Here is a 19,113-nt window from a genome sequence, read left to right on the forward strand (position 1 = left end):
ATGGTCAGACTGGCGACACTGGCATGGTGGAGGAAACAGAATCTTACCGCTGCAGTATACTATGGTCTGACAAGCTTTCCCTGAGAGCAGAGGATTCGCTGTACCACATTTCATACCATATTACCTGTCATTATGCTGAGTGGAGCAACTTTTCTAATCCGCAGTTTAGTCTCGGGCTGAGTTAAATTGTTGCTAGCCACCAGCGCTAACAACTAGCAGAAGGAGAAGGGTATCTGTAGCATGCAGCAGTTGGTAGTTGCTGTTGATGCATGCTCTGTTTCTCCCTCTGAGCCAGTGAGCTGGTGGCGGCTGCTGCTGTTGGGATAAGGACAACTAATTAGCCGGAGTGACTCTCTCTCCTCCTGAAGCAGCACAACTTCAAAGTCACTCTACTGTCCCCAAGCCCAGAGAGAGAAAGGAAGAGAGGGAGAGGAGGGATGGAGTGGAGGATGAAGGCAGATAGAGGGGAGGGAGGGAAGTGTGTGTGTGTGTGTGTGTGTGTGTGTGTGTGTGTGTGTGTGTCTAGGGTTAGAAAGGATAGCGAACATGAAGTTAGAATACCCTGAATGAATGTCTCATGAAGTAGATATCTCTACATAGCTGGGGCCTGTTTGAAGGGTTTTTTGGCGCGGGGACGCTTGCTTGACTCTGTCCTTGATGTCAGTCATAACATTTCAGATGAAAAGTGTGTGTGTGTGTGTGTGTGTGTGTGTGTGTGTGTGTGTGTGTGTGTGTGTGTGTGTGTGTGTGTGTGAGCGAGAGAGAAAGAAAGAGTTTGGAGATGGAGAAGTCTGCAGTATAATTGCCCCCAGAAGCAAAAAAAGTTGAAGTGCTACGCTAAGGACTCTAAACGTAAGAGCTGAGAACGACAAGGCAGTGCCACGGCCACGGGAGAAAGCTGCATCACCTAAGATGGCCCTGAAATTTAAGGCCAAGGATAAGGATCAATACTTTTATCTCACTGAGTGTTAATGAGCAAGATCATTACTGTTCGAGTTTCTGCCTCCAAATCTTCTCTTCTATGGAACAATGCAAATGTCTGGTTTGTATAATCATGAGGGAAACCTTCATTCAGGATGACTGTATAACACAGTGGTATCTACATTTTAAATGTGCAGCTTCTAAAATAACAATTTAGGACTAAAGAGGCAGAGAACAGCAAGGAATAAGGGTTGAGTACACCAACTGACAGACATCGTGGTGGGCGGGTGAGGAGCAGAATGCCATGGCCACAGATGAATCACGCAAGGTCTAATCTTGTTATCCCGACACCTCTGCGACAGCAGTGTAGCTTTCTCTCTCCACTCTTCCCTCCTAATGATTATAGATCGGCTATTCTCTCCCGTCTCTGTTGTGCCGCGAGTGGGTTGGATATAGAAATGCCTCCAACACGCACACGTCCTCCTTAACTTTATGTCTGTGTGTGTGTGTGTGTGTGTGTTTGTGTCAGTTTGTGCGCATGTGTTTGTGCTGCAGCGTGAGCACAGACACCCTTTAAAATAAATGGGTTTCATATGTTGTGCCCCTGCGTGTTGATCCATCAGCTTTGTATGGTGCTGAGCCAGAAGCCGGGGCTTACTGCACAGTTTGATCTCAACAGGCTGACTGTAGCACTACAAGCTCTGTTTCTCCTGCTCCACGTTTGCTGCTTCTTCCTCTCCTCTCTGCCCGTTGATGTACTGTGTGTCTGCATTCAAATGCAAAAAAAAATAAATGAATAAAATCTTTCGTTTGAGTCCAATATAGTATAGATATACAAATATAGTAGGCTTTCTGAATGTGGAGAGTAGTCATATTACAGAAAAGCCTCGAGAAAGTCAACACAGTACATTTTCAGTGATCCTTGGTTGATCATACAGCACTGACCACAAAAACCTCCCTGACAAAAAGTGCATTCTGCATTCTTCTTATTGTTACATCGTTTTTTTTTCTCTTTGCCCCTTGTTCCTTGTAGGAACCTCAATAATAATATGGATTTCTTGTAAGTCCCTACAAAGCCTGTTGTCTGTTATCAGTCAATATGACGGTCACTCAGCTTTCTACATCCTAATTTGGTTTCCAATCAGCACTCCCAAATCAATTTGTGTCACGCTGGACACCAAACACTTGAGTTTCACACAGTTCTGACTGGTAGTTTGGGATCTAACAGATCCTGGAGGGGACATGTAAAACCTTTAGCGCTGCTGCTCACCGCGGTGACGAAGCTCATCAAACACACACCGTGTTGTTTGACTGATTTTTACCTCTCATGTGTCTTATCGAGATAAAACAGAGATGGAGTGCAGACCAAATAATGAAATGGAGGATAGAAGACGCGAGATGTAGCGGGGTCCCCCATCGAGCGCGACAGGAGACAGACAGACGTCTAAACCGCTGGCATTCGTTTCTCCTCTTCAAAGGCAACAGCTGCTGTGTTGTCAGATAGATGAGAACACTTTGTTTGCTTTTTTATTTGTTGTTGCTTTGGTGTTGCTTTTGGTTTTTTTTTTTTGTTTGTTTTTTCCTTTTCCTTTGTAAGTGGAGGGCACATTTTATCTGATTCTCCTACCCTTAAGTGGATGATGCTTTCATGGGGGGATCAGCAGAATTCCCCTTCAAAGTTTAGTTTTCTTTTTCATCCCTGTTTATTCTTTTGTTTTGCACAGGAAGTTCTTACCTCTTTATATTACCTGTGAACCCACTGAAGTGTGTTTTGTGCGTGTTTCTTCTTAGCCACCGGGTATTGTGATCTTCTTTTATCCATCTTGCTTGAGTAGGGACTGATAATTGAATAGTTACATCATGTTCCCATGAGAGGAAAAATCGACCTCAATTTTTTACTTCCAAATCTGTCTTTGTCATCTCTTTTTATATCACGCTGCTTCCATTTTAAAGCACAAACTTCCAGTGCCCTGCATCTCAACGTGTTGCCTGTCAGTACATTTAATAATTTGTCTTTGTGGCTGATTTTGTTCTTCACTGGCAGAACTTTGCCCTCAGAATGTTTTCTTGATACAGTGTTGTGGAATTGTCAGAAAAGACCACAGCAAAAAAAAATAAAAAAATAAGATGGTTCCTATTCAGTCTTGAGTCAGTTCTATAGTGTAATGTGTGTGTGTGTGTGTGTGTGTGTGTGTGTGTGTGTGTGTGTGTATGTAGCAGAGCTTTGCAAAACTGTGGTTGATGGACAATGAAGTATGTCACTGTTTGTGACAACTGTCATCTCAATGGCAACAGCAATGCTGCAGCATGTCTATTCATATACCATGCCATTATTGTAACTGACACGACGTATACGTGTGTGTGTGTGTGTGTGTGTGTGTGTGTGTGTGTGTGTGTGTATGGAAGTCGCACTTATCATGACAGCTCCATGACCACTGTCGAGTTGCACGGAGTCAACAAAGAAACACACACGGCTTAAGTTTCTGTCTGTCCTCTCACTGCAGGGTTTGGTCTGTAATAGTCTCACATCAGACAGGCAGGGTTGTGGGGTGAATCACAGCTTGTGCCACAAAGATCACTGCCAATACACACACACACACACACACACACACACACACACACACACACACACACACACACACACACACACACTGCATACACATAGTAGATTCTATACTAGTGCCAAACTCAATGGATTTAATGCTTATGAGCCAAGCACACACCTGATGATGATGATGATGATGCGCGAAGAATGTCTATTATTTATCAGCATCTGTACATGCATGGTACACACTATTGCATATACAGTAAGTTTTGCATGTCCTTTGCTATAAAGAAGAACATACACTATATGAGACTGTTTAATAGTAGAAATGATTACAATGTCACTTCTCTGTGAGTAGTGGGGTGATTACGATGAATACTAGCATTAATATTCCTCCTCCAGGAAAGATAGCTCTACTTCATAAATGGCAGAGCGTGCGTGCATTCACACAACTAACTCCTCTGTGTTCAACACATTTCTTTATGTCTTGATTATGCTGTTAACTTGCTTCCACAAGGCCTGAACATTATGCACAGGCTGCAATCATTTGTGAATAAATTTGCCACTTTTAGCTGTTGCAAATAAACAAGGAAAGTGGCTCTGACTTGGCAGTGTTAATGAGTTGGGGACCGCTCCTGAAGTATATTTGGGCTTTCGCGGTCAGTGTGTTGAACATCTAAAGCAAGACACTTTTTAACTTCATCAGCTCCTTCATCTGCCTCCCTGTGGGGACCGTTTGCTAATGACTCTGTTGTACTTACACAATCTCAAGAACGTGCTCTCTCTTTCTCCTGTCTGTTCTCACTCACTCACACACTCTACATGCCCACGAAGCACAAACACATGCATGTTAACACATTCAGGCACTTTTTTTTTTTCTTGTACATGTGGTTTGCCATTCTTAGGCTGAATTAATATTCATACAGAGTACCAACAGAGCACAAGAGTGTGCCTTTTACGTGTCAGTGTAAGACCTAATTAACAAGTGCGGAAGCTAAAACAACTCCCTGATTACATTATTAGAGCTGTTCTGAACTTATTTGCAAAGTTTCAAGCTAATTTGAGTTGTTTCCGTTGACCAGTCTTACCTGCTGACCTGCTGTATTGACTCCTCTGCCTGGCTAACTATTGGCCGGACTCATGTGTCATTGAATAAGCAATGTATTCATATGTGGAGATAATTAGTTGAGGAAATGAATCACAGTCAGCTCGTTGTTACTGTTCGCCTGAATAACTGCACTAAATAGTTCATTACTCATTCATTACTCACTTTCTTTGTTTAAGTTGCTTTCACATCACTGTGCATTTACCAAAACCAGCACAAGTGTCTTTCTTTCTTTCTTTCTTTCTTTCTTTCTTTCTTTCTTTCTTTCTTTCTTTCTTTCTTTCTTTCTTTCTTTTTCTTTCTTTTTTCTTTCTTTCTTATAAATAATCTCACATACAGACTTAATCTCATAACTATAACATAATTTTTGTGTGGGGACAACTTTTCTCTGATTTTCCACTTAAACATTTTCATTAGCCAAATTCAAGATTGGAAAAGAAACCTTTTGAAAGGTAAGGTAGCAGATGTCATTTAATACAGATTTCTTCTGAGAGGATCGAATTTTAACTTCCTGTTCTGCACTTTACAAGCAGTTTCATCTACCTCGCATGCAAATATAGGCTACTGTAGGTTATTAGATTTACACTTTTTTTAACAGATATATATGACCTTCAGATTTAATCATTACATTGTGTTCTGCAGAGACTGTCTAGTCTATGAAAACCAGTTCATTAATCCACATTTCACATCTCCACACAATCCAAGGTCACCTTTCCAATCCTCTTGTATGAAATATCCCTCACTTAGGGAGTGAGTGACGGAGTGGACGAGCTGACAAAAAGACACTTCAGACGAGCAACACAAAAACATGGCTGCCAAAGGGATCCACTGCCTGCCAGTCACTGATAAATCACTCATTCTGCAGTTACCCTCTCCCCGGCCCGTCCTACTCCATCCCACCTATCAGCCCATGCAGTAGGTTTGAAGAGGTTCCTGATTATACCCTTTGACCTCTGGGTGTGGAGGACCTCTGCCATTCGACTCTATTACGACCAAGGTCATCCAGGGACATGTCTGTTAGTGTGGAATGATGTGGCCTGCCACTGGTCTAAGTGGCAGCCTGATGGATCTGTCAGCAGCACAGGCACACATCATAGATATGATTAGAGAGATAAAATGAGAGAAACAGAGAATAAATGAGGGAAAGGAGAAGAGGAGGAGTGGCAGAGTTGGTTGTGGGTGAGAAAGGGTAATGAGTAAGATTTGAAAGGGTGGGAGATGGATAAAGGATGAGGAGAAGTGAGCTAGCAGAGACTATGTCCTGATCGATTTACATGTCTCTGACATTGATCAGACTCCCCCGTGTAGGGAATTTACCTCCTCTTCACAAAGAATGACTGATACAGTGATTATCAGAAAAACCTGCTGTGCTGACTGTATACTATGTGCTGCATATGGGTATTTATAGGTTCCATAGGGCAGAAGGAAAAGCAATAAACAGAGAAGGATGAAAGTAAGTGGGACATTATTTTTTTTTTCAGTTGAATGACTGGAATGAAATCATTCAAATACAATTTTATTTTGTGTTTTATTTTGCTCTCAATGAGACTAGCTCGGTAGTGGGAGATAACACAGAAACCTAACACGTTCACTCCTCTCGCAAAATACTGTTGAATCCATCGCCTCAAGTCTGTCTCTGTCAATTTCTAAACCAATTTTGGATGAGCAGGTTCTCCCAGGAACACACGCTAATATTTTCTTGAAGGCAGTGGTCATGCCCTTGTACACAAAATAGAGGCAGAGCACATGAACACACACCTTGGGGACAGAATTTACTCATTGTGACCAATGTCTTTTTAGAGGGTAACAAGCAGACTGTGTGTGTGTGTGTGTGTGTGTGCGTGTATGTGTGTATGTTTGCCCTTGAAACTGATGTCCTGCCCTCATGGTCGCAAACACTGACATATAGCACTCCGTAGATAATAAACAAACACATTACCATTAACATGTATGCATAAGCACACACGCACACACACAGAGACACACGTGCATGCATGCATACACACCAGCTTGGCTACCCCTCTGCTCCTGGCAGAAAACACTGATTCTGCCCTACTGGCTCACTGACCGACATATGGATGGATGGAGGTGGCTCATGGCTTGCCGTGATCAGTGGCGTGTGTCTGTACAGTGTGTGTGCATCATGCGTTAATGTGTCCACATGTCACAAGTATGAATGGATGACGAGCTGACTGGTTTTGTAAGCAAGCCAGTGGCCAAGCTGTGCTGTCTCCTCCCCTTCTGCTCACTGACAGTTGGACCCACGCCCCACTCTCTCCGCCCATCCACACCATCCATACTTTACTTCACACATATGTTATCTCATCTATTTACCCCTCCTTGCAATTCTGTAATGAGCTTCAGTTTTTCAGTGTTATTCTTTTGCTGAAGTTAAAAATCAAACAAGTGAGAGAGGAATCAGACAGAATCCTAAAGGAAGCATCAAAATGTTGAAGATTATGTCATTGAGAAAGCAAAACTAATTATGTTCTGCTGGACTGATGAGAAAAAGATTTCCTTCAGTTTAGACCTGTACATCTCATTAAAAGTTAACATCTACTGATACAATGTTGAGGAATGTGAAAATTGGATGAATCTGTGAATTAGTTTTGCTTCTTATACATAAAGATACACATTTGGAAAACAATATCCTTGACTGCTGACGTCTGTGAAATAAAGAAGTTGGTGGAGTGCAAGGACTTGAATGGTTTCTGATAATTACTGGTATGATAAAAATCATTAAGACTGTTTTTTTTTTCAAAATATCCCTTATATAACCCTTTATATAAACAAATTAAGTCATTAAACCATATTTTCGGAATTTACACGATAAAACGTTGTGATTAAATATTTTAAAAGCTTTTGGAAGATGTAGAAATATGGTAGAAATAAAGACATACATTGCTGTCAACTGTCGTAGATATTTTGTCAAGACAGGTGAAGCAAAGCCATCGCGGTGGAATGTATTTTCTTGACTGTCACATGCATTTATCTGTTATCATCTCACTCTCCGTTGGGTGTTTGGTGCTTGACGCTGCTAAAAAGGTTATCCTTTCCCCGTGTTGTGTTAATTAGAAACAAAAGAAGCTGTAAGACTCAGGGGGGAAGAGCTGGCACTGCCACTGTGCTCTCTTTCTGTCTACATTTCTCTTTTACTCATCTCCATTGCAGAGAATTACATGGCTTATGCTTCATCCCTCTTGCATTCACTCCTCCTTTCTCTGTCTCTCTTTTGTTTTTCTGTCCATCCAGCGGCTCATGCACGCACTGTAACGCCCATGTTAGCATAGCCACTCGCGTTTTTTCGTCTGACACACATGACTGCCCTGTTGACTTTGATCCTCAGATCTCAGTATCAAGAGACCATTCACTCACTCGCCGGGACACACACACACACACACACACACACACACACACACACACACACACACACAAATGTCTGTGTTTTCCTTCCATGTGCATGAGACAGAAAGCACAAGATGCAATAAGTGGAGAGGGAGAGATGAAAGACCCTGTGATCCAATATTTTCCCCCTCTGAGATTTTGCGCTGGTTTCTCTGTTCAGTTGCTCTGTGACATGTGCGACATGAATCTAACCTCTTTGCATCTTTGTTGTTGCCCGTCTGTCTCTGATCCTCTGTTCTCTATCACTGGACTCTTAGCCACGCTGATGAAACTATCGATGTTGCCAGTCTTTTGTTTGCTCGTCCGTTCAGCCATTCAGATCCAGGGCTGTAATTTAAAGAATCAATTGCAAGATGATGGAACAATGCTAATCTGGCTCTCGTCCTCTGAATTTGGGATGACACATGTGAGCACTACTGACTGCTTTGCCTCATTTGTCCATGTAGTCCCTTCCTACCCCCCCCCCCTTGCTTCTATTATAACATACCATCTGCACCTGCAAATTACTCCATAATTACATGTAATAAATCTCACAAGACGTTTTTCAAACACAACAACACCAAAATTGAATTCTGTGGTGATGGTGCTTTTGCTTTTAATTTGGAGGAACACAATGCAGTTGCTTGGAGTTTGCTGTTAGGATGCCATGTTTTATCATTCACATAGCTTCTTTTTTTTTTTTTTTTTTTTTTTTTTGCTTGCAACCATCTTAGTTGTAGTTCACATTTCAACAGGAATCAGCACCACAGTCCCAACCTATTGATCTATTTAGTTTAGCAGGATATGACACTGATAGGAAACCCTGTGGGTCAAAGCGTTGCCAATCAGTCTGTCCACCAAATGGCTCCTGTTCTGACGTCTTCTGCTAATGATGTCCACTCCACAGCGATAACCACCATACATTACAAGACAAATTATCTCCCCGTCAAATAGCCAATTTGGATTAGTGTCAGTCTTGCGCTCTCGTTCGACCTCTGGTTTCTGATTAGGTGGGATTTTTTCCTTCCAAATTCTCTTGTACCCCTGTTAAGTTATCGAGAAATTGAGCAAATTGGCCCTAAACTGAACTACTGAACACAAGAATAACACAAGTAACAAGGTGGATAAAAGAGAGAAGGTGTGTTTTCACCTGACCACCTGTCCATCTGTCCACGCTCATGTGTGCACCTCAGGTGAACGTTGTCCAAGCGCCTGCTAATAAAGGCTTAATGAAGTGCCATGGAGATAGGTGATTGGAGAGAAGTGTCCAAACTCACAGATGTGAAGCTTAATGAGAGAGTGAGGAGCCATGTACAGGAGCCAGGCCAAGAGAGAGGATGGCCACCTGGCATTTATACTGCCATGAAGTTATGGAGGTGCTGAAGGTGTGTGTTTGAGGCTTTGATAAAAGGTGAGCGAACAGTCAGTGTGTGTTTAAATGCAGATGTTGTTGGTGCTCTACCTTTCATTATCATGCAGTAGTACTGTTTGCAATAATTAATTTGCCAGCAGAACACATTTTGTAGCTCCTTTTGCAGGTGGGAACAAGTGAGGTGTAAATGTGTTTTTCAGATCATTTCTTTTGACTGATAATTGTGGGGTAATTAATGAAACTGTTGTACTGTATGATGCTAGAAAGAGCAAGGGTTGCTTCACAGATTTACATTAGTGTGTTAATCAACAGCTAATCTTGCAATAAGCAGGCAGTTGTACAGTTAAGTCTTCACATTAAGCCTCATTTCTCTTATTTCAATTAACTCAAAGGAGGCGCTTAGGAGAAGCTTAGGAAGCCAGCTGCTGCCTCTGTTGCATTTCGACAGCTCATCTCTCCCTGAGTCCTTGGTAGCATTAGTCTCTCTGCAGGGAGCCCTGCTGCCAGCTAGCTAGCTAACCACCAAAGGCTCATTCTTAACAACACACCTTAGCCTCAGGTGAGAACGTGGCTCGGTGTAGGGCTGCTGATAGCGCTCATTAGTCTCTGGATTAGCCCTGATTAGCCTAGCCGTTACTCCCACTGATACTCCATGCTAATGCTAATTATACGTTTGCCACTTTACCCTTTTTGGACAAGCTGTGGGCCCTAGCTTTATTCGCTTTTTATTCTCAGATGACTTTTTCTTGGCTGTGGCTGCAACACCAGTTGCACTGCATTGTGTTTTTCTCTTCAGGGACTGAATGTAAGCTAATTCAGCAGGTTTTTATCATACACTATGCGTTTGATAAGGAGTGGAGATGGCGATGTTGCTTTTTAGGCAGAAAATAATGATTAAAAAAAAAAAGTATGTCAAGGCAGACTACAATACCTACCTCGGCAGAGAGAGTTTACTAATGCAAGCTGTTGCGAAATGAAAAACAATGGGAGAGCATAATTAAGGAGGAACCTGATTTTATGCCTGGTCAAGCAAACAGCTTTGGGGGAGCTAAAAAAGAAACAAAGTTAGCTGGCAGATCAGAGCTTTGACTTCACTCCACATGAGCGTTCATGAAGCTGTGCCAGCATGAGGGTGACATTAAAGCAACGTGAAAGCTGTCACAGGCAAGTGACATAGTGAAATTGACTTTGATGAGATTGAGATGAGGCAGAGGAGCCTTTAACTCACACTGTCCTTTCATCCCCATCATTGTCAGTCAAAGTTAGACATGGAGGGTGGAGGAGAAGGTGGGCAGGAAATGTGGAGAGAGACGAGTGAGCAGATAACCACAAGGTGCACAGGAGAGGAGCACGGGGGGCAGAAGATTAGTGGTGGCTTGTGTCGAAGTGGGTTCCATGCTGATTTTCAGTGGCAGCTGTACTTGCTGACTACAACCTTCAGAGATGCTGACACAAATCCAAACTGATCTGCTCGATTTTGGTGAAATTCACCTCTCACCGGTCTCACAGTATGTTATATATGTATCTCTGCAGCTCTGTAAGCAAGAAAAAAAAAAACTTTTGTGGACTCAGCCGTCTGCTTGTTCTGGACACGGTGTTGTGTTTATATGTACAGCCACTGTCTCAGACTAAGTGCAGGAAAAAAGCCTCCTTTGGAAGACATCAATGTACCTGAGTGGACACATTTGACCTTAATTCACCCACAGGCTGTACTCCGAGTGGACAGAAATATTCAAATGTGGGATGTCTGACTCCGGCAGATTATTCTATTGGATGTTTCTTACCTAACCAAAAATCACAGGATTATGAAATGTGATTGCTTAGTATTCAGCAGGGTTTGCTTTGTGAGAGAGGAGAGAGCCCAATTTTTGTAAGCTAAGAAAAACACAACCTGTTTTCCTTCGGTTTTTGAAGCAAACTACATTTTCCACCTGAGATAGCAGTGCTTGCTGGCCTGGATACCAACCAGAGTGTGGTCAAAGCTTATCTCTGTCCTTTCTGCCCGTAGAAAGTGCCAGTCAGCTCCTTGTGCTGGTTGTGTAAAGTGTTATTACAGATTGCTGCCTCTCAGATTTGTCTGTCCAACAGTGACCTTCATAAGTAACCTCAGAGAAATGACTGGTAAGGACTCATCACAAGCTGTCTTGGGGTCAGTTGGTTTATCTCCCAGTGAGAGGAAAGAAAAGGGAAGATGAGGACAACTGGTCCTAAAAAGCTTTCAAGAGCTTCACTGTGTTGATGTTACACTAATCAAATCTCTTTTTTCTCTCTCTCCCTTCCTCCCTATTTCCCTATATGTCCCTCTCTCATACAGGTGGAGCGAGAAATAGCTATTCTGAAGCTCATAGAACACCCACATGTTTTAAAGCTACATGACGTCTACGAAAATAAAAAATACTTGTAAGTATCACCAGTGGTTTTTGGTCCATATGTATTTTTGATCTATCTATTGAATTATAAATATACTGCACGCACTACGTAATTATCCATTTGTATACAACTTTTGTGGCTCACACAAATTATCACTATCAAATGCTCTTCAGGATATCAGAGCAGTCTTTAAAATGCCACATATCATAGGAGCAGTTTTGATTGGTGTATTATGATTGCAGGGGCAACAATGATAGCCTTGGGGAGAGGGGGTGGGGGGTGTGCTTCATCAGTATCGGCATGAAGCATTTAATCTGGCGGTGCACGCTAGGGGACTGCTAATAGGGAGAGGAAGTCTCCGCAATGTAAACACCATGACACGCTTATCAGAGGCAACACCATTGCATTCAGAAACATTAGCCCTGGAGAGTGGCAGCCGCATCAGTCTGCTGCAGCTTCTGCACACACACACGCACGCACACACACACACACACTCACAGACACACAGATAAATCGATTAGCCATCTTTAACAGTGGTGAGTGACAAGCCCATCAGTCGTTTATAGGAGCCCTCTTGATCTACAGAGGACTGTTTGTCAACTAAATTCAATTGGTTCTCATGTTGGGCTTTCAGACCAAATGGGATTGCGCATGCAGTACCGCACATCTCATCCTTTAAGATGATAGAAGTAGCTGAATATTATGATTCGTCCTATAATTGGATGATTAAAATCGCATTTTGTGCTGATTGCTTCATCACTTTTGACAGCTGGTCACTAGTAGGCTCACAGAAGACAAATTGCTTTACATTTGCATCAGCAGTGACTCGAGTGACCCTGTGCTTCACCTCAGTGATGTAATTTTGCTCTTGATATTGTTACATTTCTGGTTCAGACATCTACTTGAGAGCCAATAATTGATAGACACTCAGCATGTTTGGAGCTAACAGTCCCAGAGCTTTTAAGATTTATTATGCTGTTGGCAAAGATCCCACCACGAGCTGTTGAAACTGGTGGTGGTAGTGGTGGTGGTGGTGGTGTGTGTGTGTGTGTGTGTGTGTGTACAAGAGGTGAAAGAGAAGTTTGATACATAGCCAAGCAATATTTTATTTATGGAAATTTCATAGCTAGAGATGAATGAATGATCACAAAAAGACTATGCTTTTGACAATGAAAAATGGTTGCTGAAAAAATGCTTGATAGTCTGAGAGAACATAATGCATATGAATATAATGCACATACGCTATTTTATTTCAGATTTTTGCTGCAATGACATCTGAAAAAGAAACAAAATTATTAATTATAACACACAAGTTCTTTTAAAGACCTGTTCTCATTTGCCCAAACATCCATTGCGTCCTTGAACTGCTGAAAATGTATTACTGTTTTTTATTTTGTAAATTAAGAGTAAATGAAATTGGTTAAAATCTTTACAGCAGAGGCCAAGATGTCCTGACCCTAGTAAGTCCAGTTCATTGTAGCCTGGTTAAAAAAACACTCAATTCAAACTCCACACCAATATGTTTTAATGTAGACATTCCACTGAAAATAAGATGAGATTAATGTGCATTCACCAACAGTAATTGTGTGGTGATGTTGTTACATATGACGAAGCTACCGAGGTTTGATCATAGCCAGCTGTTTCTGGCTTTAACGGTTTAGGTTTTTTTAGCAAGCAAATGCTTTTTTGGCCATGCAGTTTTGCAACACCACAGTGTAATCAATAAAACTGAGGAGGTGCATGTACATACACACATCCACAGCAGGAAGAGAGAGAACAAAGAGAGTATTTCACCGCCTGTCTGGGTTTCAATTTGTCCTAGTGAAGATGGAGGGAGTTTCAGCACAGGATATACGAGCGGGCCAGAGCAGAGCAGGGGCAGGGTACTGCTGGCTTTCAGCCCACAGATGCAGCCTAAGGCCTGGGTCAGCAGAGATTCATCTCCTCTTCTGTCCCTTTGGAGCGCCAGAGCATCATGGCCGCACAGTCAGGTTGACAAACTGCCTCCCCTCTCACCCTACAAGCCCAGCCACACAGGCTGGAAGGCCACCTGAAGAGTGGCCATAAGAAATCTGATAGCAGGGATGATGTGTGTTTATATGCATGTTGTAAATGGTGAAAGAAGAAAAAAGCAATAAATGTATTATATATAGCAAGGAAGGAACTATAGATATATCTCTCCTCCTTCTTCTCTTTTGTCCTTTTCACTTGATTAAACGATTGCTGAGACAAATACTCTCACAGGACCTTACAATGTCTGTGCTGCTGAATCCTGCAGTGTGCGCCACTTTTCCATCTTTTTGTGGTGTAATGCAACTATATCATCTGTGTGATGCCTCTCATGGGAGGTCAGAGTGTCTAGTATATCAGAACCCTTCACATACACATATTGTAATACACATGCTTCACTCTGACTGCAGGGACAGTTTACAGATGACACAGTGAAAAAAACAGCCAACATGATGTGGCTTTTGGGAGATCAGATCGCTGATCCTGGGTGTTTTGTCTGTGTATAATGACTGTGAAGGAACTATCTATCCCAGTGCTCCAGTTCTCACAGACCTCTGAGGTCGGGGGCTCTGATTCTTCTTTTCTACAGGTCTCTTTCAAAGAGCTCTGTGGAGAGCACAGGTATTTGTTCCTGTCTCTACAAGTAAAATCTTTTTTTTTTCTGTGTGTGTATGAGAGTTTTTTTTCTGCTGCCCTTCTTCTTTTATCTTTCATGCTTCTACTCATTCCCTTGTCTCCCTGTCTCTCCATCTCTTTCTCTCAGGTACCTTGTGCTAGAACATGTGTCTGGTGGTGAGCTGTTTGACTACTTGGTGAAGAAAGGCAGGTTAACGCCTAAAGAGGCCAGGAAATTCTTCAGACAGATCATGTCTGCCCTGGATTTTTGCCACAGTCATTCCATATGGTAAGTGCCATGACCAACATGAATGAAATACACCTAATATAAGAAGTGTGCCCTATCTCCATGTGCCCTTCTATTTTTAGAAGTAAAATAAAGTGGAGTGGAGTGTGTAAAGTGCAGTACACAGAGACATTGAGGTTCACCATGCAGTTTTAGACACAGGCTTTCTGTAATACTGGGGGTACTTGGAGTTAAAACCATAAAAGCCACATTCATTATCTGCAATCCATGAAAAAAAAACCATCATGTACAGTTAAAAAGATAAAACAACCAATAAACAACCATACCCAGGAGGTGTAACAAACTCTATTTGGTTGTCATACAACATTGAACAAATAATGAGTTTCCAAATAATGAATTCTAAAAGGATAGAGATTCTTCCTGAAGTGAATCTACAATCTAAATTTCAATCAGTTTATTCATAGCTTCAAAGTGCTATTTAGTTTTCAAACCAATGATTCAAAATGGAGATTACAGAACTGAGAAAACTTGAAATTGCTTGTTATGAGAGTGTGCAGTTTCCCCTTTTTTTTTCTTAAAGTGTCCCTTTTAACAGTTGAGTGTGGCTGATTGTCAGATGGAAAGAGTCAAACACACACACTTGGAGCAGATACAGTGCTCAGGTTTCACTTTTAGATCTGAGCAGAGGTGTTGTTTTTGTTAGTACACAGTACATTTTCAAAGCTCTGCTCTACTCAGTGTTGAGTCCTTGTGTTTGTTGAGATTCGCTTGCAGATAGTCACTAATGTGACACATTGTGTTTGGCTTCAGGGGGTAATTTAACTGTTTACCAGCTTGTACACTAGAGGCAATCATATATATACTTCCGAAGTCAAACATGTCAGCGGGGACTCATTTTTAGCACTCATTTGTGAGTGTGTGTGCATGTGTGTGCAAGTGTGTGTGTCTCTATCCATTTGTTTAAAGCAGAGAGCCAGTTTTCTTTTTCTCCTGAGAAGTGTGTGCCTTTGCTCTGCAGTTTGTCCTCATGTGTCTACATAGGAGAGCACAATGAGTTAGGACAGCAGAATGAGTTCAAGTGTATTTATTTTTACCGGGGTCACAAGTAAATCTCCAGTGACTTTGTAGAAACATGGGGGAAAAAATAAAAAATGAGATAAAAAAAATGTAACCGCATTTAAGTAATCAGTAACCAATCACAAGAAAAAAACAAAAAACAATACCCTATACAAGGGGACTCTGGACCCACTTGGGTCCACCACCAGAATAGAAGAACATGAAACAGGTATGGAAATAAGAAATCCTATGCTACAGATGCTACAGCAGAGAAATGGGAGAGTAGCTGGTGCCAGAATATTTAAAAGTAATGGCGAGAGTTTTAACAAGCAGCTTCTCATTTCAGGCAAAATGACTGTGTCTGCACCTCTGCACAAATTGCATTCCTGTGTTATTAGAGGTTCTTTTTAATAGTTGTGTTCTTGTATTTCTCTAACGCTTATTTTTTTCATTTGATAGTTACACGTTCCTTTGCTACATTTAATACTACACCAGGTGCTGTACATGTCACTCATATTGATGTTGTAGTTCAACTGTCAAATCAGATAAAACTTGAGTGTGTAGCAACAGTAGCGAATGCCCAGAGTAACGACCAGATCAAGGGTGCTACTTCACTTGCATTATTTAGAGGAATATTGAGGTCACTAGCAATTAAAACATGGTCATTATGCAGCACATTATTAGTTTGGTTCCTTGCTGCTCACTACACTATAATATTCACAGGCAGGAGCCTCAAATTACAGACATTAACATATCATCATAAAACCCAAGCGCAGCCATGGCCAGGCCATGGCCGTTGTCTTTTCTCATTGACACTAAGACTCCAAGCCATGGGCCATTCGGCTCATGACGAGAATTTATGTGATGTGAGGCTGTTGTGGCAGGAAATGCTGGAGAGGGAGAGCGTGAGGCTTTTCTACTCTCCTGTGCACAGGCCAGTATACATGAAAGTTTCCTGAATAGTTTCCTGCTGATGATGAACGGGAAGCCAAGCCTGTGAAAAACAGTTATGGTATAATACTCCCTAGATCCTAGTGCTGAGTACTAAACGCCTAGCAGATAGATTTGCATAATGTTGCATGGGCAATTAAAAGGAAAGAATTAAAATGATTTGTCACAGAATGATTAGGTACGGCTGAATTTCAGTGATTTAATATATTGTGTATTGTTGTATAGTATAATTTCTGGAGGAGGCAATTACATTTTGTCTGCTGCTTTTAATAATAAAGCTGTTGTGGGAGCTGTAATACGCCGTGTGAGCTACTCCATCCTTGTGTCAGAATGACTTTACTTTTCACTGATTATCGAGGGATGAGGTGCTCGAGTTTGATTGTTTGAACCATCAAACAAATAGTTTGACGAAGAAAAAACAGAAGATAACTCTTGTATCACTGGAAAGAGAAGGAAACTGCCCTGCCTAAGGGAATGAAAGTCTTTTATCAGTCTGTGTAAATAACCGACTGTGAGAGGAAAGGAGAAAGCATCTGGGAGTGACATTAAGTGTGTGCACATATATTGATTGATCACAGCTCCTTTGTAGTAGGATTGACGAGCAGATTTATCTCACCTTTCCAGTTTTTGTTTTGTTGCTATCTCTCTGTCAGAGCGAATCATTCCCCTCACTAACACTCTCAGAAAATTATGCCTTGTAAATTTATCACGAGGACGATTATTTGGGAGTGTTTCTGCACCCTCTCGCCCTCCTCCCAATGTTAATTAGGGGGGAAACAGACAGACACAGCCCGTGTCACGTCCCTTCCATTCCCACTAATGAGATCTCAGCATCCCATCAATAAAAAGAATTTCTGCAATCAGTTCTTCCATTTCTACCTGTCTGCACAGGGGGACCTACACAGGCCATTAGAAGGGCTCCCTTTTTCTCTGTGACTCACCGCACAGGTGTGGGTGGGTGGGTGGGACACACACACACACACGCACACACACACGCTCCTCAACTCTCCTGTTCTGCTCTCCTCCCGTTATCCACTTCTTCTCATTGCCACATGCTTCCGTTCCTCCGCCCACGTTCCCATCCCCAAATATCTCTGTAGAGCCAGATGGATGTAAGTCTGGGTATGAATGAAAGAACGTAGAGAGAAAGGGCTGTTTATGACTCAGTGTTTCCTCTGTCTGACTCAGATCGCTCCCAGATTTAGGCAAAGTTTTCTTTTCACGTGGAGGGAGAGATGGGGACAAAGTGAAGCACACGAGGATAGCTGACGAGGGAGATGAGGCAAAGATAGGTAAGGGTAGGCTATAAACAGACATGGGAAAGGAATCGTCAGTGAAAGATATTTATAATGAATGCTGAGGCAGTGGGAGAAAATCTTCATTGCATGTTAATGCAGATCCAATGTCAACCCTCTCTCCTCCCCCTCGCGAAGACATGTGTTTGGATATTATTTGAACTCTGCCAAAGTGCAATCTGCATGACTTCTTACACAGAGGTTTACTGACTGACAGACGGAGTTGAGAGCACAACCCACATATGATGATATATTTTATCGATCTTTATGAAAGTTTCAGTGATGTCAGAGGTCGGGGTGAGCTACTGAACAGCCCTCCAAGAGCTGCTCGGGATTCACTTTGTTCTTCAAGGTCACAAAAACAGAGCGAGCTGCTTCAGAGATATAATCGGAGTATTGCAGATTTACCTGAGAGGGAGATCCCAACAACCGCTTCCGCTGTGTTTTGTCAGCCCTGACATCCAGCAACAACATACGCATCTGCTACACAGTTGATACACTCTCCAGAGAAGTCGATGTGGCAGTCTGCCACAACTGCAAACAGCCAGCAGAGACACAGATTGATTGAACGGAGTAAAGTGTGTTTTCACTTGACAAAGTGCTCGTGTGCTTTTTACCCACAGTTGAAACCAATAACTGGTGATGAGAAGTTTAAACAAAAGAAAGAGTAGAATGAGAGAATATAATTTAGTCACACTGTCTACACATTTGTCTGGTGTTTGCTATACTTAAACTTCCCATAGAAAGCACTGTATGCTCTGATTTCCTGTGATAAACCTAGTGCCTCATGTTTCTGTCCTCATGAGAGCAATGAAGATATATTGTATTGATTTTTTTTTTTCAGTGTTTCTGAAACTACGGTGAGAGAAAACCCAGGATTCAACCTGAGGTCAAGTAAACTAGGGTTGACACCAAACACACCCCTGCATCACTTCCCGGTCATTTTGTCCATACACTCACATCAAACCACTTTGATTTGCTTGACCTACAATACACAGTATATTTTTATGAGCATGAGCACACACGTACACACACACACACACACTTTCACAACCATACACCTCCACTATAACGTGCTCTGTCCTCTTTCTCACCCCTCTTCTGTTTGTTCAGTAATGACTTTGGTCTTTCCCCTTGTAACCCACTTGACAACCCTGTGTGTGTGTGTGTGTGTGTGTGTGTGTGTGTGTGTGTCTAATTCAAAGCGACTGTGTGTGGGTGTGAGATAAAGACTATCTGTCA

At 42.0% G+C, this 19,113-nt stretch overlaps 1 protein-coding gene across 4 annotated transcripts in view; it reads left to right on the plus strand.

The window, feature by feature from the left end:
- LOC139635948 (serine/threonine-protein kinase BRSK2) overlaps positions 1-19,113 on the plus strand; it is a 155,471-nt gene that overhangs the window by 96,381 nt on the left and 39,977 nt on the right. For all 4 annotated transcript variants that reach the window (XM_071503554.1, XM_071503568.1, XM_071503563.1 and 1 more), the window contains exons 3-4: positions 11,642-11,727; positions 14,471-14,611. In XM_071503554.1, coding sequence (XP_071359655.1) covers positions 11,642-11,727; positions 14,471-14,611 — 227 coding nt within the window. The remainder of the gene's footprint in view (positions 1-11,641; positions 11,728-14,470; positions 14,612-19,113) is intronic.

This window comes from Trachinotus anak, unplaced genomic scaffold (genome assembly GCF_046630095.1).
Source record: "Trachinotus anak isolate AG129_WGS33_773 ecotype Australia unplaced genomic scaffold, CSIRO_AGI_Tana_v1 ptg000002l, whole genome shotgun sequence".
Taxonomy (NCBI): Eukaryota; Metazoa; Chordata; class Actinopteri; order Carangiformes; family Carangidae; genus Trachinotus; species Trachinotus anak.